General features: G+C 38.5%; 1 protein-coding gene across 3 annotated transcripts; it reads right to left on the bottom strand.

Moving 5' to 3' along the window:
* Positions 1 to 222: 222 nt before the first annotated feature.
* LOC149843457 (E3 ubiquitin-protein ligase CCNB1IP1 homolog) lies at positions 223 to 6,239 on the bottom strand. Of its 3 annotated transcripts, XM_089999822.1 has the most exons (10): positions 6,127 to 6,239; positions 4,931 to 5,002; positions 4,137 to 4,246; positions 3,890 to 4,034; positions 3,678 to 3,723; positions 3,563 to 3,593; positions 3,054 to 3,309; positions 2,689 to 2,858; positions 1,824 to 2,088; positions 223 to 412 (listed from the first exon to the last, which is right to left on the bottom strand). In XM_089999822.1, exons 3-10 carry the CDS (start codon positions 4,204 to 4,206, stop codon positions 406 to 408), a joined length of 990 nt encoding a protein of 329 aa, XP_089855948.1. In that variant the 5' UTR covers positions 4,207 to 4,246; positions 4,931 to 5,002; positions 6,127 to 6,239; the 3' UTR covers positions 223 to 405. The 3 variants fall into 3 exon arrangements, with proteins under 3 accessions (XP_089855948.1, XP_089855947.1, XP_089855949.1); XM_089999821.1 differs by having other exon boundaries at positions 4,137 to 5,002; XM_089999823.1 differs by having other exon boundaries at positions 1,824 to 2,058; positions 4,137 to 5,002.
* Positions 6,240 to 25,621: the final 19,382 nt, after the last annotated feature.

Genomic DNA, 25,621 nt, shown 5'->3' with positions numbered 1-25,621 from the left:
TTCGATAGGATAGGAGAGAACACTTCGTTAAGAGGTTTCAAGAATAATTTTTAATCGTAAGCCCGGCACAAGAAATCACTGTTACGAAATTATATAATCACCATCTCTCTGCATATTGAATGAACTGTACATTCAGGTCATTGACCTTGAAAATTAGCTGCCTAGTTTCCTGAATTATTATTTTTAACAGTTGATGGTGTACAGAAATTCTCAATGTCCTACTGATTCTACTGCTATCTTTTGAGTTTCTGGGGTTATCGTGTCAATTTACTTCAGTAGAGTAACATCTGAAAATTTACAGAGAAGCAGAACAAGTATATCCAGACTAATCATTTGACAACCATAACAATGTTGAGAAAAGAAAGACGATTTGGAACGAAGCAGTCACTCCTTCGCTCGCATCCCTTACAACCTGAGAAAAGATATTACATATTCTTGCATCAGTATATGACTGAGTTTTCTGTCAACCTAGCCTGAACCAGTATGGACAGATTGGACAGTGGAACCAAGCCACCCACACCCATATGGCCTTGTGCCCGAGTTCGAGGATATGAACCAGACAAGGGTAACAATTTGAAAATGAATTATGGTTATTAAGCGTCAATAGAGAAGGTCCATGTTGGGAGCTGAAAATTATTTAGGGTGTATGGATTAGTTGAACCAGGTAAAATTAGAATCCAATTACGTCAAAACTACCTTTTCCCTTGTTTCTTATGAAAGAATGATAATGAAATTGGATTCCAGTTCGGCCCAATTCTGTGATTCCACACGCCCTTAGGTGGTGTTTGGATGCAACCAATTGTCCAGACGAATCGGGAGAATGTGGGATCTATCATAGATGATAATGTGATTTACCAGCTTATCCCGTTTATCTGGGTAAGTGGCCGCATCTAAACACCCCCTTAGGGACATTTCTCATTTTTTTTTGTGGAAAAGCATCACAATCGAGTCCAACAGACCTGGCCATAGAACAATTGGGCTTAAAGGGGCCTGACCCAAACCAAGCCCAATAAGACCCAGGCCGAGCCCAAGTACTGGTGGACAAGAGATGGGGTCAGTCTGGCTCGATCCACCTCTACCTTAACCAGGCTATTTTTTTTATAACCCGAATAAACCACACCCAGCATGAAGACCTGGTCGTGCTGGCTCAGCCCGCCATACCTAGGGGTCATCATGCTGGCGGAGTAAAACTCCAAGACTATGACCCCTGCCCCCGGGGCCTATGCTGGGCTGCACAGGGGCGTAGCTAGGATTCATGTGAGGGGAGGACAAACAGGGGTGTAGCAAAAAACAAATTATTTGTGCGATAGTAGGGGGTTCGGGGGCAGCGGCCACGAATTTTTTTTTTGAGATAAAATAAAAAATGGCTACAATTCTTAATAAAAATCTATTTCATATGGACAAATCAAACTATTTGCTGCAGTCAAGGCTGGGCTAGGACTGGCTTTTAAAAAAAATAAAATAACTGTTTCGGGAGGCAGGACTGGGCTACAGCCCAGTCCTGCCCCCCCCTAGCTACGCTAGCCCAGTCCTGCCCCCCCCTAGCTACGCCTGGGCATCAGCTTGCGCAGAGGGGTGACACCCATGGGATCGAACCTTGACTGCCCGTCTAGCAGCCAAGGCCACACCCCACTACGCCAACCCCCCTTGGGGCTATAACCAGGCTAATTGCCCAGCGGAGCGTGTCCGACTTTACCAGGTGAAAAATCTTTTGTTGGTAAGGTGGATGAGCCAAGCCAATTTCTCAAGTCCTTCCTCACCCAAACCAACAGGTCATGTGGCTGGGTCGTCAATCATACGTAAGAAGCATGAAAGAGATTTACGTGAATATATGAGGCCGATTGTTCCGTGAGAGCTGAGGCCGCTTCATGGGCGAGAAGATCAGATTGCGTAAGGTTGCAGAAGGATTGGGAACACCGGACGTGAACAGAGGGCGGGAAGGTCTCCTATGCATATCATCGTGGGCTGGTGGTGGCTTTGCAGGAGATCCACCAGAGACTTCAAAAGGGCCAGAATTCGATCTCTTCTGCTTTGAGGACGGCCATACTTCTCTTTCCCCTGGAGTTTCAGGAGTCACAACCGAACCATCTGCGATAAATAAATCAACCGACTTTTTGCAAGCAGTCAAAATCATACAAGGCATTTTGTAGAGTTTTGAATGCAAAAATTTCAGCTTTAAATACGTATGCATATGACAGTAAGTCTTGAGTGTTCAATTCGGTTTGCCATACTTAAAAGTAGAAAAGGACTGGATTTTGGTAAGATGGCATATTGGCTGAAGTAAATTTTTAGTTGCAAGAGATAAAAACAGATGCAGCAAATACATGGGGCAGCCTAGTCATAATTGATCAAATATATGCTCCCAGCACTTTTCTGAATTGAATAAGCTCTTAACATAATGGTAATGATGTCCTAGGCCCACCATAAAGAGAGATAACTAGAAGGGAAAGGCCTTTGAGTCTTTCAAACCTCTCCGTAAGCATGCTATGCGGATTGACATAACCAAAAAGTGAAAAAGAATGACAAAAAGTATTGAGTCCCAATTGAACTGCTGGCCAATCAGCAGCTGCAAGCTGCCTATCAGCTTGAGGGTATGCTCGATAATTGAGTATTTCATTCGTATTAGACCAAAAAACTGTTAAACTGTTGTCGAATGCATAGATGTGGACGACTTGACAATTCGATTACCTTGCCGAAGGGGATCTCTGTTGTCCATCATGGGAGCTGGACAGGCTGGGCTGGAGAAAAAGTCAGGTTCAGGTCTTCGAAAGAAACCCGACTGCTGGATCGCTGACCTTTTCAGAGATTCGTACTCATTTCTAAGATGATCATACATCTCATCCAGTTTTCTCTTCTGCCTGTTCTTCCACACACAATCGGGTGACATCAGTAATCATCAACAAGCAAGACGGAAGAAAGTTTATTCAGTACGAGCTATTTGGCATTTTCTATGGCTATGACATTTTATGCGGACTAAGAACTAGGTTCAATTTTAACGATTTGCTGAAGTAACCATCAAGGAAAGCAAAGGCAGAGAGGAGAAAAGAAATAACCTCGACTTCTCAGAGAATTTCTCTTGAAGCTCTTGTTTGTCCTTCGATAGGTTTTCAATCTCTTGCTCCATCATTTGGCATCTCTTAGCCATCTTCTGGTAGGCCGCATGAACCTGCTCCATCTTCTCTGTGAACTTCTCCTGCATGGCCTCACATTTCTGCCGGCATTGCCCAATAATTTTATTCATCTTATATTGCATCTCTAGCTCGCTTTGTCCCATGTAAAACATAACGCTTCTGTAAGCACTCTTCATCACTGTATGTTGTAAGGGTCCAGCAAACGCTTGGATATTTCATTGCAAATGTACAACAGAAATCCCCCCCCCCCCCCCCGCCAATTCTGTATAGTTTGTCTTTGTCATCGTCCCTGGCCTAAACAGGTCTAATGTGCAGCCCAGGCCTGGGCTGCACCTGAACCTCTCTATAGAGTCCCCTGTAGAAGGAGATCAGAGTTGCACCATATAGCAATATCTAAGCATGCTTAATATAGGCAAATAGTAAAAGGATACGTATTTGTGGAGATATTCCAGCCATGACCATCTGCATCAAAATGTAGTAGACATATGAGACATACAAGCCGGACAGATAGAATACACAAGGTAAGGGACAAAGGAATGTGCTTACTTTTATCCATTCGTCATTTGGATTAAGATCCACGGGTTTAATAAGGCTGGATATTTCAAGAGACATATTAGACAAGGAAATGCTAAAAGGTTTAGTTATGTACTTGGAGAACTATGACAAAATCCTGTCATAAGAGAGTCCACAGTTGCTTTGAATTCTCTATTGCAACAATTTCCATCTACAAAGGCTATGTTTGAGACACATACACAAACCTTTTGGACAGCACTTGTTCACAAATTGGGCACGCACCATCGTTGCTAAGAATTTTGCTGGCGTCCTCGGTACCTGTTAGGTGTTTATCAAAGAAACCTTCTGAGAGTTGCTGGTTCAGTTGCCTCAGGGTTGAACGAGAGCCATCTTTTTATTTGGACAACTTTTTGACTTAGTGAACATTTTATGCAAGAGTAAGCCATGTGGAATACCAAAACAAGGATAAAGATATATGTGGGATGTGGATACATAAAAGGTGACCGCAGGTAGTCGATATAGCTCGCCCTTCCAATTCTCGCCAGCAAGCATTGCACTTCATTTCGGTTTCAGATGCCACTCGTTGCTTCCATCAATATCAACTATCATGAAAACTCAGTAAAGCAATTTAAAATTTTCAGTATGAAACTTAAATTGGGAAAATACAGAGACATTCCTTTTTTTATGACGAGTAACCTGCCTAGGAACAAAGGTCACTTAAAGGGCCTCCCCTCCTAGATAGTAAACCCTGGGTGAGTGCCCCCGCTTGCAAAGAACACCCACAGGTCTGATCCCTAGGGAATCGATCTGAGCAAGATGGGGTTCCACCACTTTCCCAAGAACAACCCTAACCACTTGGGCAACCCAGGACATTCCCATCTTTTTAAGAAAAATGACCAAGAAATTGATTTAAGAAATTTTTAGATATATGTTGTCCTTCAAAGAACTTGCAAAGAAATGCAGATAATGCATTGCCCATACGCTGACTGTGGCCTTAGAAAAGCGGAGCAGATCCAGTGATCGGGCCCAGTACTTTACAAAATACTCGGGCGGCCACACAAAACACAGAAAATTGCTGTGTAGCGATTTTCTATGTTTTGTGTTTTACACAGAAAATCGCAGCACACAGTAGCGATTTTCTGTGTTTCGTGTGGCCACCTAACCACGCCTCGAAAAGTAAGTTATAATCGCAAATTAAGGGTTCCTTTTCCTTACATGAACCAGATAATATCAGAAAATTTCTTATTCTACATATACTGGAGCTTATTTCAGACTATCTATCATACTGATAAGGCACGCCTGGATCATGCCCAACGTCTCCGCGCACGTCAGCCAGCTGAAGAACGGTTGATCCAAATCTACAGAATCAGAGGCCATTTCTGTTATTTCACCAATTTAAACATGCAAATCAATAACATCTTCGTCTTAGGAAGACTCAAGATAAAGCAATTCAAATGTCTTCTTTTAGCCCAAAAGATTTCGGAATAGAGCCATCAAAATGGATATCCTAAAAATCTAACATACAAAATTTAGAAAAAAAAAGACATTAGGACCAAGAATGAGAAAAGCTCCATATTAAATAACAAAATCGGGTGCAAGCTTCCTGCACAGACAGTTGTGCATTTATAAAAATGAAAACAATTTAAAAATCTCAAAAGCTAGGCTTAAACTGTCAATTGTCTGTGAGAAAATCCGCACAAGGTAAAAAATTGTTAAAACTAATAGAGAAATGAGACATGTTACCTGCGAGAAACAACAATGAGAGAATTTAACGACTCTGCCTCATGTCACGTTCTCGTATAATGATCGTAGTAACAAAGAGCGATGTAGCGATCGGTAGTTTGATAATTAGAGGTTACAAGCAAAAGATGCCTATTTTTTTTGTTACGGAGGGAAAATGCCTAAATGTGAAGGTCTAGGTATTCGTTCCTCATAATGAACAACACTTTTCACTTAAATCCCCAAAGGTGCATGATAAAATGGAAAAAATCCAAATGAAACAACAGAAAAGAATGCAATCGCCAAAAAAAAAATTAGGGTTTCCGTGCAACTTCATTCCAACACGGATATGAGGCTCAAAACTTTCAAAAAAACAGGGTGAAAATGAAAATCTCTGTGTTAAGATCCGACTGCAAATATCAAAATAATCACCAGAATTTCAGTGAAAATCCCGACATCTAGGGATCAGACCCGCAAAACCTTAACTTTCCAACACATAAACCCTCTCCCTGGAACAAAAAGTAGAAAAAATCAAACGAAAACACTAAATGAAGCCAAAAATCTTGCAAAAACCGAGTGAGATCATCTCAGATCATCAAAAAGATGGCGTAAAAAAAAAACACCACCTAATTCCGCCTTAGATCTTCTAAATTTCTCAATCCCATGGGAAATCCGATCTAATCACCCCTAGCGCTTAGCTTAATAATGATCAAACAATTAAAAAAAATCTATCACTGTATTGTACAGGAATTAGGAATCTAACCACTCTCTCTTTCTCCTTTATCTCTTTGTTGTAAACGTTCCGCTCCCTCTCTTCCTCTGCTTCACTCTCCGGGGCCGCAAAAATAGCGAATTACGAACTTCAGTAAGTCAAGATAAAAGGTCAGGGAGAGGGAGCGGGAAGGCCGGCTTCTTCCGCCATTTATAGGCCTTCTTGCGAAACGAGTACCGCCAAGTGGGACGGCTCGTCTGGTGGGCCCGCCATTCGGCTAGAAGTAAACGGGTCGGATATAATTGAATGTCAATCAAATTGATTGGATTTGGAATCAGTACGGACTTGGATAAATAGAGCATGTACCGAATCCAGGCAATCTAATCGGACGTGCATTTATATATATAATCGGGTCTGATCTTGTTAGACTTTGAGTCGGGCTCATCTTCAGATTCAGAGTCGGACATAAAAATGCTACAACTGAATCTGAGTCCAATTATGATTCGAAAAGAATTTTGATCAGTGTGATTTACTAAACATCTCAGATTCAATCTGATATCCGACCCAAAATCAAACCATTTACATCACTGGAAAAGTAGAAGCCTACTTAAGAATCGAGAATCACTGGACAAAATTTGCTAGCAAGATGTGTATAAAGGCAAGAAAACTCTACTCCTAATATACCTCAAAGCTCTCAAGCCTAATTTTCAAATGAGGTCGCTATACATAGATGTAGATACCTCAATTTTGATTGAGTCATTTTACGTCAAGTGTTGTATGTCAAAATTTAATATTTTTGGTTCATTTCAAATTTTGCTAACTTTAATTTTATTTTTAACATCCAAAATAACATTTTCAAGTTTTTTTTTTCAAAAGATAAATTAAATTAGAGGATCTTATCTTTTCAACAAGCAAAAAATCATGTCAACACAATATAGAAGTATTAAGTTATGACCAAAACAAGGTGACCTATTTAATAAAAAATTTGTTTTTTAGGTAAGGCTCACTTTAAGTGCATTTTTTACTATCAAAATGATTAAATTTAATTTTTTACTTAAAAAATAAAATAGATTATGTTATCTCTCCAACTCATCAAAACTCACTTTCAAAGGACATATTAATAAGAAGTTATGGTCGAAATAAGTTAACCTACCAGGTTTGTTTTGGCCAGTTACCTGATGACAATCAAGGATTATCGTTAGAAGATGCTAACGCCAATGAGATTGTGGTTAGCTGTTTTTTTTTTTTTTCATGTAGTGTTGTCAGCCCTTGCTACTTATGACACTCAGTGTTTCTTGTTAGCATAGTTTATCATCAGCATTTCCCTCATGATTTTAGAAAAAAGTGATCTTATCTTACCCTACTACTAAGTTTAGAACAAAATATTTTGAAATTAAAACCACTAAACAAAATTCAAACTCTTATATCTAAGGCAACATGCCTTGAACAAATCACAACCTTTCGTTTAAAAATCAACTAATAGGAGCCCTCCATCTCAATTTTGAACGGATATGAAAATACATATCAAGGATATTTGAGAAACGTGTTCAGATTTGCCAGAAAAACTATAAATAGGGGATTAACCTCTATTCTAGCATCTGAAATTTAAGTCTTAGCTGCATTCTTACTCTTTTGAAATCCTTGTACAATTAGACCTAGCCCACTTAGCTTAGTTAAGCTTACCTAGCCTAGCCCTGGACCCGTATCCCTTATCTTAGTCTTTCATTAGAGCATGTACCTAATAGGAGTGTTGCTTGTGTTTCACCGTGCTCGCCATCAATGTAAGAAAGTGTTATTTAAGTCTGAGGTGAGATTCAGTTTTCTTAAACTTTTTATTAATTTTATTTTATTATAAAAGTATATGTTTTTCTAACAAATATCATATTTATTAGGTTTTTGTATTTTTTCGAGCATTGACGGTGCTTCACACCATCAACCTCACCTTTCTTTTAGGATATGCATATTAGGTATGTGCACTTGCAAGCTTAAGATCCACAAGTGAAGATTTTAAGCTCTTGGTATGGCTAATCTCTGCTCAATGAAAGAGGAAAGGTGTGCAACCTTGCATAATGAATCCCACAACTCTCAAATTCGGATCTGGTTTTCATATATTTTTTCTAAAAAATTTCTTGTAAAAGCACTTTTTTTTTAATTTGGAGTCCACAAAAGAAAAAATTATAAAACTAAACATATTCATACCATGGAGGCTTTACCCTAACACCCCATAGAGAGGTTTGTAGTGGCAAACCTTATTGAAAATTCCCATTATAGGTCACTAAAATATTTTCGGATCAAGTCATGAATTAGAGCAGGTCCAAATTTTAATACACCCACAACATAAGACTTGGGACCATCATGGTCAAAGACACAACTAGAGTGAAACTCAACCAGAAGCTGGTTGGATCCAAACTGGTCTAAAGATCCAGATCCAAACCAGTGTTTAGAGTCACATTTGAAGTTCTAAGCCGGGGCATTCAACCCATGAGTGCACCCAAACCCACCCAAATAAGAAGCAATCAGTGTTCGAGATCAAGTTTTGATTAGGTGGAGAAAATGGAAGCCTAAAAGACTCTAAACCCATTCCATATATAATATAAAGGGTATTTAGAATAGATTCTTTACATAAAGTACATAAGAAACCACCTAAATCAGAGGGGTTGAGTCAGATATCCAGCAAAAATCATATCTGAAATCTACTCGGATTGCACTTGAGTCCACTTGAATAATATTTGGCTAACATTTTTATGCCCATATCCAATTTTCCACGTTTGATTCATGTGGGTGCCTGACCCAAACCCAATCCATTGACAACCCTGTTAATTTTTTTTTAAGTCAAGCTGGATTTAGGCGGACCACTACCAGATCAACAGCTACCCCATGTACAGAGGGATTCGATCCTCGGCCTTCAGCTTGACACAGGACCCCGCTTATCATATGGGATATCACGTAGGTTTTGACAACCCTATTTTTGACAAGGAACATGATTTGGATATAATTCATATGATGCAACCTCAAACAAGGTTGCGAGGAAAAAACTATGTTATGGTTACTTTTCCCTATGCTACGTTAGTGACAACTGAAATGTAATGAAAATAAGCAATAAAAATTATAAATTAAAAAATATTCAAGAGTTTATCAATCAACCAACTAATTTCAAAATTCTTGTAACGAGTATTTAGTGAATAGAAGAAAAAACCTAATATAACATGCACTACAAGAAAATACGTTGTTAGCGACGGACGTTAGCGACGGATTAGCGAGCGACAAACATCCGTCGCTATAATTAATGAATCTTATAAAAATAGCGACGAAAGATAGTCTGTCGCCTAGTCTGTCACTAATTAACGATGGATGTTGCGACGTACTGTTTTGTCGTTACGATCGCACCATTTATCGACGACGTTCGCGATGGAATCTAGTCCGTCGCTAAATAGCGACGGATGTGGCGACAGAATATCATCCGTCGCTATTTTCGTAAATTTGATTTTACGTTGGCTTAGCGACGGAATTAATCTGTCGCTAAGCCGTCGCTAACTTTCGAATAACCCTAATCCCAGGCAGCTTTTCGTTTTCTTCTTTCGCTGCTCCCGCCGTTCGCCGCTCCCGTCGTTCGCCATTCGGCGGTCCCGCTCTCGCCGTTCGCCGGTCCCACCGTTCGCCGCCCGGAGAAAGGTAAAGGACGCCCCCATGCCGTTTCTGGCAAGGGGTTACCCCCCTCCCGGTTCACGCAGGGGGTTAACCCCCTACCGTTTTCGGCAGGGGGTTAACCCCCTCCAGGTTCACGCAGGGGGTTAACCCCCTGCCGTTTCCGGCAGAGGGTTAACCCCCTCCCGGTTCACGCAGGGGGTTAACCACTGTTTTCACGCAGGGGGTTAACCCCCTGCCAAAAATGGCAGGGGGGTAACCCCCTGCCGGAAATGGCAAGGGGTTAACCCCCTCCCGGTTCACGCAAAGGGTTAACCCCCTGCAGAAAAATGAGGGGATTAACCCCCTGCATCCCCTGCTGTTTCCGGCAGGGGGTTAACCCCCGCGTTTTCTGGCAGGGCGTTAACCCCCGCATTTTCCGGCAGGGGGTTAACCCCCTGCGTTTCTTGCAGAGGGCTAACCCTCTGTGTTTTCCGGCAGGGGACCCTTGCCCCCTGCCTTTCCGGCAGGGGGTTAACCACCTGCCGTAACAGGCTGGGGGTCGACCCGCTGCCCGAACAGGGGTCAGTTAACTCCCTACGTTCCGTAAGGGGGTTAACCCCCTATGTTCCGTAAGGGGGTCGACCCCCTGTCGGAACAGCTGGGGAGTCGACCCCTTGCCAGAACAGTTTTTTTTTTCGTGGTGACTTCATTTTAAAACAGTATTTTTTTTTTTTTTTCAGATTTTTCAACGGAACTCGCTTGTGCCCCGCCACCCATGGTAAGTAAGTGACAAAAACAATGCAAATCGGGTAAATACCCATGGTGAGTAAGTGATGCAAGCGCATCACATGTTATTTAATTTATTAATGTAACACTTTATTGTTCACACACTCACTTAGTTGTTGATATCTAGGACTGCTTTATTGGAGTTCGGAGATCATGCTGAGCATGATTTTAATGTATGGATATGGAAGTGTTCTTATTTTTTGAGTACGGAGTCCATGCTAGGCATGGTAGTAGTTAGTGGGATATTGAAGTGTGTTTGCTGCAAGTACATGTTTGACATTTGTTTGATATGAATTATTTCAATGTTTTGCAATGTTTGATGTGATTGTATCCATGCTTGCATGTAGTTACTTTCAATTTGATTATGTCTTCCATGTGAAATTGTATACTGAAAGCATGCTTCAAATGAATGTATCGTGTCATGAATAGTTTGCACATGAAAGTATTAAGTTATCAATGCATGCATCATAATTCTTGTGATTGTATGACATCATATATTGCATGATAAGTTTGATATTTTCTTCATCATAGCATTCTGATGGTTCTCTTTTAACTGGTTAGGATACTATTCGTAACATCATACGACAAAATGACTGCAAACCGTGAATGGATGTACCGTAGGATAGTGGACAATGAATTATCGCATGAATATATGGATGGTGTTGACAGTTTTATTGAATTTGCAACGACAAGTATCAGTACAGTAGATCCCACAGGTCGGATTAGGTGTCCCTGCAAGATTTGTAAGAATAATCGATTTGTAGAACCTCATGACGTTAGACATCACCTATACAGGAAGGGTTTTGTGAGTGATTATCAGAACTAGACGTTTCATGGAGAAGAATTTAGAAATGATTTTGATGCACGGGTGAATGTGGTGCACGATAATTCATATACAAATTTGATATTTGATGCCACAGGAACAGAACTGGGTTCTGCTATGAGTTCTAGTGATATAAGAACTGTCGTAGATGAAGAATTACCAAACGATGCAGCTAGTAAATTTTATGATTTACTTAGAGATGCTGATGAGCCACTTTGGAACGGTTGTGAGAGTCACACTATATTGTCTGCAGTTCTTCAACTAATGAATTTGAAGTCCGAGTATAATTTGAGTCAATCATGTTTTGACCATTTGTGTATGATTGTGAAGAGTATGTTGCCCAAAGATGAGAAATTGCCACAAAATTTCTATCGTGCGAAAGTTATGGTCAACGTTCTAGGTATGGGTTACAAAAAGATTGATGCTTGTCCAAATCACTGCATGTTGTATTTCAAGGAGCAGGAAAACAACATATCATGCCCGTCATGTGGGCATCCTCGGTTCAAGCCAAAGACAAGAGGCAATGGTAGCACGGGATCAAAGAAAGTTTCATACAAGTCGCTCCGCTACTTTCCTATCACTCCTAGATTGCAGCGATTGTATATGTTTTCAAGGATAGCTAAACACATGAGATGGCATGCAAATAAAGTTCGACGCGATAAAAACAAGATCACGCATCCTGTTGACGCTGAAGCTTGGAAGCACTTTGATCGTACTCATCAGAACTTTGCAATGGAAGTGCAAAATGTTAGACTCGGTCTCTGTACAGATGAATTTAATCCATTTGGGGGTAGATCAACTCCATACTCATGTTGGCCAGTATTTGTAACTTCATACAACCTTCCACCAAGCTTGTGTATGAAACGTCCAAATCTTTTTTTGTCTCTATTGATCCCTGGTCCGACCTCACCTGGCCAAAATCTTGATGTATATCTAAGGTCATTGATTGATGAACTAAAAGTACTGTGGGATGACGGTGTTACCACGTATGATGCCTACAAAAAACAAAATTTCAACATGAAGGTCGTTGTTCTATGGACAATCAGTGACTTCCCTGCATATGGTATGTTATCTGGTTGGAGCACACATGGGAGGTTGTCTTGTCCGTACTGTATAGAGGATTCCAAAGCTTTTAGATGAGGCATGGATGGAAGCCTTGCTGGTTTGAGTGCCATTGTCGATTTCTACCCAGCGATCATCCGTTCCGACGACAAAAGAATGTGTTTAAAGCAGGCACAACTGAAACGGAAGGTCCATCCTCAAGATTGTCCGGCATAGAGATTCTAAGAAGATTGCGATATTTTCTAGATGTATTAACAGATGCCCGCAGTCCTACACCCTTCCGTGGATTTGAGAAGGATCACAATTGGACGAAAAAATCTATTTTTTGGGAACTACCGTATTGGCCGACCCTATTGATACGACATAATTTGGATGTGATGCATGTAGAGAAAAATGTGTTTGATAATGTGTTCAATACAGTAATGAATATTAGAGGAAAAACGAAGGATAATCCGAAGGCCCGTATGGATTTAAAATTAATATGTAAAAGACCAGAATTGGAACTCAAAGAGTATAATGGCAAAGTACTGAAACCAAAGGCGAAGTACGTGCTCGGACCTGATCAAATAAAACATGTATGTCAATGGTTGAGACAACTGAGATTTCCAGATGGATATGTCTCTAACATTGCTCGGGCTGTGAAGATTGACGATGGACAGTTATATGGGTTGAAGAGCCATGATTGTCATATCTTTATGCAACGATTGATACCCCTAGCATTCCATGATATGTTAGACATCACCTATATGGGGGGTATTGTCTGAGTTGAGCGGATTTTTCAGAACATTGTGCGCATCGGAGGTCATTGTATCAGATGTAAAGAATCTCGAGGACTCTGTCATCACCACTGTTTGTCTGTTAGAAAAGATATTTCTGCCAGCATTTTTTGATGTTATGGAACATTTGATCATACATCTGCCATATGAACTAAGGGTTGGTGGCCCTGTGCAATATCGATGGATGTACCCATTTGAAAGGTATATGTTTTTTTATATTTGTCTCTTTAATGACAGATATTTAAAATTTGAAATGTATATTCTTGTCAGATGCATGTTCGACCTAAAAAAAAAGGTTCGTAATAAAGCAAGAGTAGAAGGCTCTATTTGTGAGGCATACACTTTAGAAGAGATTTCAAATTTCTCATCTATGTACTTCGAACCTCATATTCCAACACGTTATACATGCCCGCCCCGTAACGATGATGGAGAACAAGTAACTGTAGCTGACAAGCTGTCGATATTTCAACCACTTGGGCATGCATTTGGTAGTCGTCGATCAAGGCTATTGACAGATCGAGAGCAAGATGCAACACACATCTATATTCTTTTTAATTGCTCAGCGATCGACCCATATATCGAGTAAGTATATGTATATGCAACTCAATTATAAATCATTTTATGTTCTATATGTGGATACATGGCTCGGTAATATAAGTATTTGTGGTTTGCAAACGATTTGATCTAGAGTTGCAAAGCGAAGTTTCACATCTCACTGATGCAGAAGTACAAAAAGAACGTGAAACTAAGTTTGTGGAGTGGTTGAAACAGTTGGTAAAGAAGCTAACATAAATTTTGTACTTATAAACAACACTAAGTTACTTAATTGATCGTGATCACAATCATTGTTTATGTCTATGTGTAGGTTCGCCATGGTGATGTTAAAGATCAAGGAATGTGTGATTTAGAAAATGGTCCGACCAAAGTTGTGCAATGCTACAACGGGTATATCGTAAATGGTTATCGATTCCATACAAAAGACTACGATATAAACAAATCAACGATAAATAGTGGCGTGTGTGTCAAGGGTAGCAACTACAGTAAAAATGAACATGATTACTACGGTGTTATAGAGGAAATAATGGAGTTGACTTACTTAGGCATGAATAACAGGGTTACGATATTCAAGTGTCATTGGTTTGATCCAACTGCAACAAGACTCGACAAAGCTTTAGGCATTGTGGAGGTAAATCATAAATCCAGGTTTGGAACATATGAACCATTCATATTAGCCTCGCAAGCTCAACAAGTTTATTATACTTCATATCCGAGTATAAAAAAGTCAGATAGAAATGAATGCTGGACAGTTTGCAAGGTGAAGTCCAAACTATACCCCGAGTATGATCAGTTACAGGAAGATGAGTTAGCTGAAGACAGCGATTACTATCAATCAGATGATATCTATGACTTCGCTTATGGTGACAATGTTGCGCATGATATGCATGTCATATCTCCATTGGCCGATGAAACATTCATAGACGAATGTGATCCAAATGATGTACCAAGTGGATGGGCAAACAATGAAGAAGAAGAAGAAAGTCAAACTAGTGACGAGGAAGAATTCTCAAGCTAGTGAGCAAAATCTTATACTACAAACCTCTATTTAAATGCATTGCAGTACTTGATGTGAGTTTATTGCAATACTTGGTGTGAATGATTAAAAATTTTATTTGAATGTATTGTAATACTTGATACGAATGATTCGAATGCATTGCAATACTTGGTGTGAATGATTAAAATTTTTACTTGAATGTATTGTAATACTTGATACGAATGATTCGAATGCATTGCAATACTTGATGTGAATGATTTGAATGTATTATAATACTTGATGCAAATGCATGAGTTGTATTGCAACACTTGATGTGAATGATTAAAAATTTTATTTGAATGTATTGTGATACTTGATACGAATGATTTGAATGCATTGTAATACTTGATGTGAATGATTTGAATAATTTGAATTATTTGAATGTATTGTAATACTTGATACAAATGATTCGAATGCATTGCAATACTTCATGTGAATGATTTCAATTATTTGAATGTATTATAATTTATGCAATGAATGATTTGAATTATTGCAATACTTGATGTGAATGATTTGAATTATTTGAATGCATTGTAATACTTGATGCGAATGATTTGAATGCATTGCAATGCTTGATGTGAATGACTTGAATGCATTATAATACTTGATGTGAATTATTTGAATGTATTGTATGACATATGTTATTTGTTAGAATATGGTTCGTGGAGGTTATAGTGGTCGCTCATCCAGTAGTAGCCACGCTCAGCCTTCATCTTCACGGGCTCTTGTGATAGGTATATCATATAACTAATTGGCTGCTTGATTAGTTCAAATGCGTATTCTGAGAATTTCTAACATATTTTTTACAGATGATGTTGCGCCTGTACACGACCCACCTACACCAGTTGATCACACAAGTCAACAGTCAACACAAGAAACAGGGTCATCTCAGGCTGGCACAAGAAGACTCATTCGTATAGTGTATATCGATAATCGACCGTAAGTATTTTGTTTTCAATTATTGCATATCTTTTAAATATTTTATATTGATATTTACTGTGTAACAATTCATGTGCAGCACGAGGTTTGAGCCACAAGAAGTAGTACGGGAGATTAGGAATTCACTTCTTCAACATCTACCAGGACCAGTTGCTCAATGGAAAGAGTACCCAAAGGAGGTGTTAGACAGATTGTGGTCCTCATTCATGGTATACAGTTGTTCCTCATAGTTAATGTGTTTCATATTTAATTTTTTTAAGCAATGTCTACTAACTTTCTGAAAATATTTGTAGGCTTTGAATCGCTTCGCAACTACAGTGGAAGAAAATGATGCAAGGAAGGTGTGGCAGAAGGTGGCTGTCAATCGATTTGCAGACATGCTGCACACTATGAAGACTGCAGCAAAAAAAGCATCTGGCGTAGTAGATGATCCATTACTGTGGAAGGGCCATGGTCCTATTACTATCAGGAGAGATTACTGGGATGAAATGTGCGATAAGTGGGCGGGAGATGCATTTAAAAACCGCTCTGCGAAGGCTTCACAAAATCAATCGAAGATGCCCGAAGCCCATCTACACACAGGTGGATCTAAGACATTTGGGAGCCACCTAAAGAAAATGGTAACTCATCAATATATAATATTAATTTTATAAGTATTGTTGCAAACTTGTGTACTAAATCTTTTGTCATTTAACTTCGCAGGAAGTAGAAAAAGGAGGCAGTGTAGCGTATAAGGATGTGTTTGTTGAAACACATAAACGGAAGACCACGAGAGTCTTCGTATCAGAGAAGGCGAGAACGACAACGGTATGTATTTATTCTATTAATAATCATTGCAATATATATGCAAGTTATCATAATGTTATCATTAATTATTAATGAATACTTTAAACATTATTTTGTAGGAGGCATATGAGCAACATATAGTAGAGCGATATGGCGATGACGCTACTCATCATCCATCATTTGATCCTACAGCATGGGTGACTGCAGCAGGTGAACCCAAAAAAGGTCGCGTGTTCGGGTTTGGGAGTAATATGAACACTTCACCAGTTATTGCTTCTTTCAGTTACGGCTCACCGACTTCTTGCGTCGACATAAGCTCCAAGCAGCAGACTATTCTTTCTGGTGATGATGTACGTCAGATCGTTACGGAATCACTGAATAACTACTTCCATGACACTGTCGTCCCCTTTCTCCGAAATGAGATCAACAATCTTGTTCTGAACAGGAGATCTTCGATTCCAGGTCCCTCTTAGGTATAATCACATATTCAGTTTTTTGTCTGCCTTAGAACACATATGAGCATAATCAAATCACATATATAACTTTTTGCCTGCCTTAGAGCACATATGAGCATGCTATAATAACATATAGAGTTTTTTTATTGCCTTAGAGCACATATGAGCATGCTATAATCACATATAAATTTTTTTGCCTGCCTTAGAGCACATATTCAGTTTTTTGACTGCCTAAGAACACATATGAGCATGATAGAATCACATATAAAGTTTTTTGACTGCCTTAGAACACATATGAGCATGATAGAATCACATATAAAGTTTTTTTGACTGCCTTAAAGCACATATGAGCATGCTATAATCACATATTCAGTTTTTTGACTGCCTAAGAACACATATGAGCATGTTATAATCACATATTCAGTTTTTTGACTACCTTAAAACACATATGAGCATGCACAAATCACATATACAGTTTTTTTACTGCCTTAGAACATATATCATTTATGATAGAATCACATATAATTTTTTTTGCTTTGCCTGCCTTAGAGCACATATGAGCATGCTATAATCACATATTCAATTTTTTGACTGCCTTAGCACATATACGAGCATGATCGAATCACATATATAGTTTTTTGCCTGCCTTAAAGCACATCTGATCATGGTAGAATCACATATAGAGTTTTTCTAGCTGCCTTAGAACACATATGAACATGCTATAATCACATATTCAATTTTTTGACTGCCTTAGCACACATATGAGCATGATAGAATCACATATATAACTTTTTGTCTGCCTTAGAGCACATATGAGCATGATAGAATCACATATAGAGTTTTTTTATTGCCATAGATCACACATGAGCACATGATAGAATCACATATAGTGTGTAATTTATTTCATTATATTTTGTTTATCAATACTGACTGTTCATTTCTTGTGTAGGCTGCTAGCGATAATCAGCGTAGTGGAGCTGAAGGGACAGATAAAGACAATGAACAAGAAGACGCACAAAATCTTGGCGATGATTAGAGAACTGTGTTGAAGAAGTTCTATTTTTTTATGTTTCCTAATTGTAATTATTGAATTGTAAATAATTAAACTTGTTAATTTTAAGGTGGAATGATTAATTGTTGTAGATTCTTGTTATATGAATTTTTTTTGTGGTTTGTTTTTTATTTACAGAAAATATAAATTGTACCGTTCTCGGTATTTAATTTTCAAATATTTTTTTTTAATTTTTTTTCGTGTTTGCGACGGATTAGCGACGGAACCATCCGTCGCTATTCATATAAATCTAGCGACGGCATAGCGACGAAAATAAATCTGTCGCCAAGCCGTAGTCGCCGTTTAGTACCGGCGGATTGGCGACGGAATACATCGCTCGTTAGTTCATCGCAATTAGCGACGGACCTAACGACGTAATACATCTGTCGCCAGTTTGCGTCAAAATATTCGCGACGTAAGCATACTGTCGCCTCATTGTCGCTACGCCTGTTAGCGACGGATTAGCGACAGAATGTGGTCGTCTTTAATCTGCTGCTTTGTTGTAGTGATGGATCCAAGATAGATCCAAATCTCAATTACATAAAAATTTAATAAAAAATCCGAATAACAGGACTAGATTCAAATGGATACAAAGTGCTTGAATCACACTTTGCTTCTAACCTCAAATGAGGTCACAATAAAAAACTATGGGCAGGTTTGGAAGTGAGAAAATAGTAAGGAAAGTGAAGGTAGAAAAGAAAAAATATATAACTTTTTCAACCTTTTCAAATGAGAGAAAATTTTGAAAGAATTTTTTTTTTTAAAGTATGAATTTTTATAAAAAAAAAATCCTTCACATGGGAGGGTGGAGGAATTTTTTCGATAAAAAATTCTTTTTGCATTAGGGTAACCATTCACTCACAACACATCTCATTCTATATGGGCTGCCATAACAAAAACTTCCTCTATCTTCATCTTCTTTCTACCCACCACCACTTTCAGGTCTCTGTCTCTCAGGTTTTCCACTCAGTTTCTCTCATGCTACACAAATAAGCAAAACAATTCATTTGAAAAGACATCATGTATATCAAAACTTCTCATGGGCAAAATTTTCTGTTATGAGAATTTTTCTTGCTTCTAAGCATGCCCTTATGTTCTGATTATTCCTACCTATGCTACATTGAAGATAGTTGAAATCTACTGAAAAATAAGCAATTGAAATTCACAAAATAAAGAAAATGTTCAAGGATTTGTCAATCAATCAACTGATTAGAAAATCTCTATAATAATTATCTACGTGAAAAAACCCTAATGTAATATGGATGTGATATAAATTCAAATCCCAATTAAAACCTAAAATTAGCTAGTAAGAAAATCCAAACAGATCTAAATCAGATCATGCTTCTCTCCTACATCATCATCGCATGGATCAAGCCCCACACGCAGGTGTATTGCAGTGTCCCCAGCAATTAATTATCAGTATCACGCCGACATGAATACTGTCTGCAGAAATTCAGGTCTAAATCAGCTATTTTTTAATAAATATAAAAAATACTTTTAAATATTATTTTAGTAATATTTTAATAGTTTTAACATGTGTTGCGTTATGATTGACACATAATAATTTTTAATTGTTTTTGGGTGGATACAGAACGATTCAGTTGAGCATCTGTATCGGCCGAATACAGCTGAATCGGTGGCCCAATGATTTAGGGCCGATACCAATACAGCGATACTGACAACATTGGACTCCCCAGTGCTCTCATGCTTTATATTGTTTGGGGAGTAGTGGTGCTGCCAAAACACTACATTAGGAATGGAGTTGGCAGCATAACTGGGGAAACAAGATGAGCAACTCACGGTTTAGTTTGGCTAAAAAACTAAGGTCATCAAACCGAATTATGAGCCAGCTCAGTTAGGTAAATGAGTCGAGCACGAACATGGCAAGCTCGGCTCGGCTCGGCTCATATAAGCTCATTTTACATATTATATATATTTTATATATTTTTTATATGTTATCAAGCTTCAAAGAACATATTTTTTTCATAAATGAGCCAACTGTAAAGGTCGACTACTAATGAGCTTGGGCTGAGCTAAGCTCGTGATGGTCTCAAGAACTGAGACCGATCATGGGTGTACCTTTAATGAGCCGGGCTCAAACAATTTAAGATTGGCTCTAGTTTACCAGCCCTAGTTGGCAGCCCTGACACCACAAGAGGATGTTTTTAGCAACTCCATCCACAACTCCGCATTTTGGCAACACATGGAAATGTTGTTTCCAGATTAATGCAAGGCTCCAAAACAAGGCCTAAACCCTTTTCCTTTTTTTGTATTAAAAGGGCCATGGGTTCGAGTGTGGTTACTTAAAAGCCCTCCAGTGAAACAGATTACCAAGTTGTTACGCCAAAGCCAAAGTGCCAAACGTTGGAAACCGATGTAAACCGGGACATGTTCATTCAATCGGATATGGTGGCAATATTTTTTTTTTTTAAAGGCAAGCTGGGGTTAGGCAGACCCCTAGCAGTTATATAACTATACCATTGGGTTTTGAACCTGCAACATCCCAACACAAGGTGACATGCACTAGCTGCTCCTACCAGACAAGAGGAGCCCCTTTTGGTAGGTATGGTGGCAATGTTATTGAAGGCTTAAAAATTCTAGTTCAAGGTCATGGATTTTAGTGGTATAGAATCCAAATTTTTTATGATGCTCGATTACTGATATCTTTTAAAACAAGTGTTTCCAGGTACCTAGCAGGAATTAGGTATTCCTCAAACTTCGACAGTGAAAAGGATTTAGCCATCTATTTAGATGATGGCTTACTGAACTATCATCCATTACCAAACGGTAGAACAGACAGTTGTCCAGTATTAGAGACAGCAAAACAGGAGTGTCCTATGCTATAGGACGATATAATCGTTTTGTCGCCTGTTATACCGAACGCGTGGATAAGTTATTTCGCTTATCCTTATCTCTTCCCAACCGCTATGTGCATTTTTCAGGGTAAGAGGTCTCCTCTTGAATGAGATTCTTTTCAAGCGGACTCTCTTGGATAAGTTTTTATTTCTTGGGGATAAACTCAGATCCACTGAGATTGGATTCGGATCCAAAGAAATATCGTGACCCATATCTTGTTCTAACTCCCCTAGGACTAAGGGATTTGGAGATTAGATATGGAAGTGCTATCCTGAAACCATTGAAGAATCATCATACATACGCAGAGGTGCTGACAAACTCAAAAGAGCCAAAAGGAACAAAACAAACCCTTGAGCTCAAAAAAGGTACTTTTCAGATCAATTTGCCTATTTTTATTTACATATTTAGTTCTTTATTCATTTCAATAAATACTTATACATTTTTTTATTCTATTGCAATCCGGTGTTTTTCGATGGTGTGATTCACGTTATGAAAATCGAGAAAGTAGTTTGGACTTTACCTTTCTTTCAAGCAAAGGACAATCCGGACTTGTATACGGTGTTCCCATATTTCTCAAAAGCATTTTGCAAATCTAGGTAAGTCAAATCTTTCCTAACTTCTAAATTTTTATTAACAGTTTTTTGCTATCACAATAGGATATACTTTTTTCGATTTTGGTAGCTAGAATTGCATTGTCGGGAGATTTTGAGCCCTAACAAGCCCAAAATCTCCGTTTTCGAGTTTTTTTCTCTGTTCGAACAACAAAACCTCCTTTTGTCATCCGTTGACTTTATGCCGTCTGGCAAGATTTTGCCATCCGACTTTTGTCGTCTGCAGACCCGAAGTCTATAAATTTTTTTTTTTGGTTTTGCGTTCGCTGACCTTCTGTCATTCAGTAGGCCAACTACCTGCAGATCGCCTCGGCTTAACTGTCTACTAAGCTTCTACCATCTGGTAGACCAGCCATCTGGCAGGTAGTGTCATTCATTGTCTGCAGTAACAACAAGATTTGTCATCTGGTAGACCTGTCGTCCGGTAGACAACGACGTCCGCTTTGTTAGCAGTACCAACAAGTTCCATCGTCCACCAATGTTTGGTGGTTTGGCAGACTTACCATCTGGTAGCTTCTGTCATCTGATAGTTGTGTCATTCAGTAGCCTTTTGTTGTCTGGTGGCTTTTTCACCCGTTCATCTTTGTCATCCGCTATGAAATAATGAATATCACATCGTTATTGCTTTTGTATAGATGCTTGATTTGATTTTCTGAAAGCTTTTATTATGTTTCAAGATTTCTAGTTTTCTTTATTAAGAATATAAGTATTTTTATATTAGATACATGCATAAACATCTGGTTTAGGCTTATTACACCTTAGAAACCTTTGTTGGAGATTTTCATGCCAAATAGAAAATATAACCACCAACAAGTTAGGATTTGTTTGGGACCTTATTTGAATCTCTTTTGTGTTCTCTTAATTTGTTCTCTCTCTTAAGAAAATAATGCATTTTTATTAAAAAAAAATTGAAAATTCCTTTGTCGTATCATTTGGATCTTTGAATCCCTCTACCAGTACTTTTAAGTTGTTAGCTTGGGTATATCGGTGTAGATTCAGGAGAGAACCTTGAACCCTAAAACCCAAAGATTCCTCGTAGTTCTGTAGATACTTATATAGAGAATTAGGGTACCAATCAATTTTGAAAATCTCTTATTACTTGTTTGGGCCTATGTAAATCAATTGCTTCGGGTATAATGAATACTTGATGCAAAACCTGAAAACTCGAAATTTAATTCATTCTATAGGAACCACGGATGAAGAATCCCACGTACGGGATGCCACCCCATATGATGTCAAATATTATATTCAATGAGGATCCTGAAGAAAGGACCCACACCTGACATCTCTGATGAATCTATAGACGACCAGAAAATGGGAAAGACCCTAATGTTCCCTGAGAATGTATTTGCTGGCCTTTAAGCAATATATGATTGTTGGCTTAGGTAGTTTCCTAATACCTGGATATGTGAAAGTTGGAGTCTGGGGGGTTCAAAAATTGACACATTTTTTTCTATAATCAATGGTGGCATGATGGTCCGACAACCAGTCCGTACCAAGGACAACGTCTATATCTTTGAAATCGAGTTGCAATAAGTTCACAGGCAACTTACGATTTTTTATTTTTACTATATAATTATTCTACACAGTGTCTGTTACGGTGAACTTGTTAGAAACACTCAATCGTGAAGGTGCAACTGACAACCGTTTCTCAAAAGTTGAAGTAGTGAAACTATGTGTAGCTCTAGAGTCAAACAACACATGTGCTAGAATACTAGAAACAAGTAGTTGACTAATGCACTAGCGACCTTCATGGATTTAATGAATAGAGTTTTTAGACCATATTTGGATAAATTCATGGTAGTTTTTGTTCATGATATCCTTATTTATTCTACCATGAGGAACACCTAAGGATAGTTCTGCAAACACTCAGAGAACATCAACTCTATGTCAAATTATCTAAGTTTTCATTTTGGTTGGAGCAAGTGTCCTTCCTTGATTATATTGTATCTAAAGATAAAATTATGATAGACTTTTTGAAAATTGAAGCAGCCACCAATTGGTTAGACCCAAGAATTCTACTGAGATTCATAGTTTCTTGAGATTGGCTGGATACTATCGGCGTTTTGTAGAAGAATTTTTTATGTTGACAGCTCCAATGACAAAAGTCAATAAGAAAGATGTAAAGTTCGAGTAGAATGACAAGTGTGAGCAGAGTTTTTAGGAGATAAAAAAGTGTTTGACTACTGCTCCAGTGTCGGTCTTACCTTCTGGATCCAGAGGTTTCACTATTTATAGCGATACCTTTCACAAGGGATTAAGTTGTGTTCTGATGCAGCATGGTAAGGTGATAGCTTATGCATCTTGCCAACTCAAAACACATGAAGTCAACTATCTGACACATAATTTAGAGCTAGTAGCGATTGTATTCACCTTCAAAATACTGTGACACTACCTATACGATGAACAAATTAAAGTTTTTACCGACCATCAAAGTCTTAAATATTTATTTTCGCAAAGAGACTTGAACTTAAGATAGAGAAGACTGAATTTTTAAAAAAATTATGATTTTGAGCTGAAATATCACATTGAAAAGGCGAATGTAGTCGTTCACGCTCTTAGTAGAAAGTCAGGAGCATTGGTCTGACTCGCAGATTGAGATTTATTTTCTTCGATCGCGCATCAGAAAGCAGAAGCTTGATTCCTACCAGGTCGGTTACTGTTTGTGAAAACCACATTGAGGTCAAAATTGTAAGAGCAAATTAAGAAAAAATAACCTTTATATCCAGAGTTGGCCCAAGTGAGGAAGAAGATTTCAGAAAGTGAGGAGTCAGACTTCAAAGTTGATGATCAAGGTCTTTTTAGATTTTACCATAAAGTGTGCATTGCTAAGGATGATCAGCTTATGCATCAGTTGTTGGGTGATGCATACCACTCTAGATATGCCATTCACCCTACTAGTACCAAAATGTATCGAGATCTAAAAGATATGTTTTGGTGGAGTGGAATAAAGAGAGACATTATTGAGTTTGTAAGCAAGTGTCTGGTGTGCTAGCAAGTGAAGATTGAGCATCAATGAGTCGGTGGGCTACTACAATCACTCCCTATACGTGAATGAAAATGGGTAGATGTCACTATAGACTTTGTCTCAGGACTTCCAAAGACAAAAAATAGAATGGATTCAATATGGGTGATTATAAACAGGCTAACTAAGTTAGCTCACTTCTGGGCTTGTAAGACAACTCACTCTTGTGACCAACTTGCCCAACTTTTATCAGAGAGATAGTCAAACTTGATGGAATACTCGATTCAATTGTTTCGGATAGAGACTCCAAGTTCACGTTGTGATTCTAACATATTTCTCAGAAAGCAATGTGGTCATAGTTAAAAATGAGCATGGCATTTCACTGTCAGTCAGACGGACAGTAAGAGCAAACCATTCATACCCTAGAAGACATGCTATGGGCATGTACTTTAGAGTATAATGGTTCATGGAATGACATTCTACCTCTGATGGAGTTTGCCTACAATAATAGTTTTCAAGCAAGTATAGACATAACTTTATTTGAGGCATTGTACCATATACGGTGCCAAACACTCTTGTGTTGAGATGAGGTCGAAGAAAGAAGTTTGTTAAGGCCTGATTTGGTACAGTGTATGACAAACCAAATGAGATTTATTAGAAAGCGTCTTTTAGCAGCGTATTAAAATTGAAAGAAAAGTTATGTTGATCAAAGACGTCACGAGTTAGAATTTGAGCAAGGTGATCATGTATTGTTGAAAATATCTCCCTTTAAGGGAGTGATGCACTTTGATCAAAAAGAAGAATTGAGTATTGGGCCATTTGAGATACTCATAAGAGTTGATCAGACAACATACTGATTGGCATTGCCACCATCCTTGTCTTTATGTTGTGAAAATATGTGGATGATCTCTCCCACATATTGGATGTAGTTGAGTTAGTGTTGGAAATACAAGATGATTTAAGCATGAGTGAGAAGTCCATAGAAATCTTGGATGCGAAAGTACAAAAGCTGAGAAACAAAAAAATATCTCTAGTATTAGTCAGATGGGGTCCTCACAATAAAAATGAGGTCACATAGGAGCACGAATCAGACATTCGTGTATAATTTTCACAATTGTTTTCAGGCAAGATTCATGACGAATCTTCTTTTAAGGGGGGTAGAATTGTAGAACTCCACTCCCCCCCAACGAAATCGTCGGAGGGGATAGAGTTTAAAAA

The sequence above is a fragment of the Nuphar pumila genome, chromosome 3 (genome assembly GCF_984573655.1).
Source record: "Nuphar pumila chromosome 3, dmNupPumi1.hap1.1, whole genome shotgun sequence".
NCBI classification, from domain to species: Eukaryota; Viridiplantae; Streptophyta; class Magnoliopsida; order Nymphaeales; family Nymphaeaceae; genus Nuphar; species Nuphar pumila.
The sequence above is the reverse complement of the archived record's forward strand: the minus strand, read 5'-3'. Positions and strand labels throughout refer to the sequence as shown.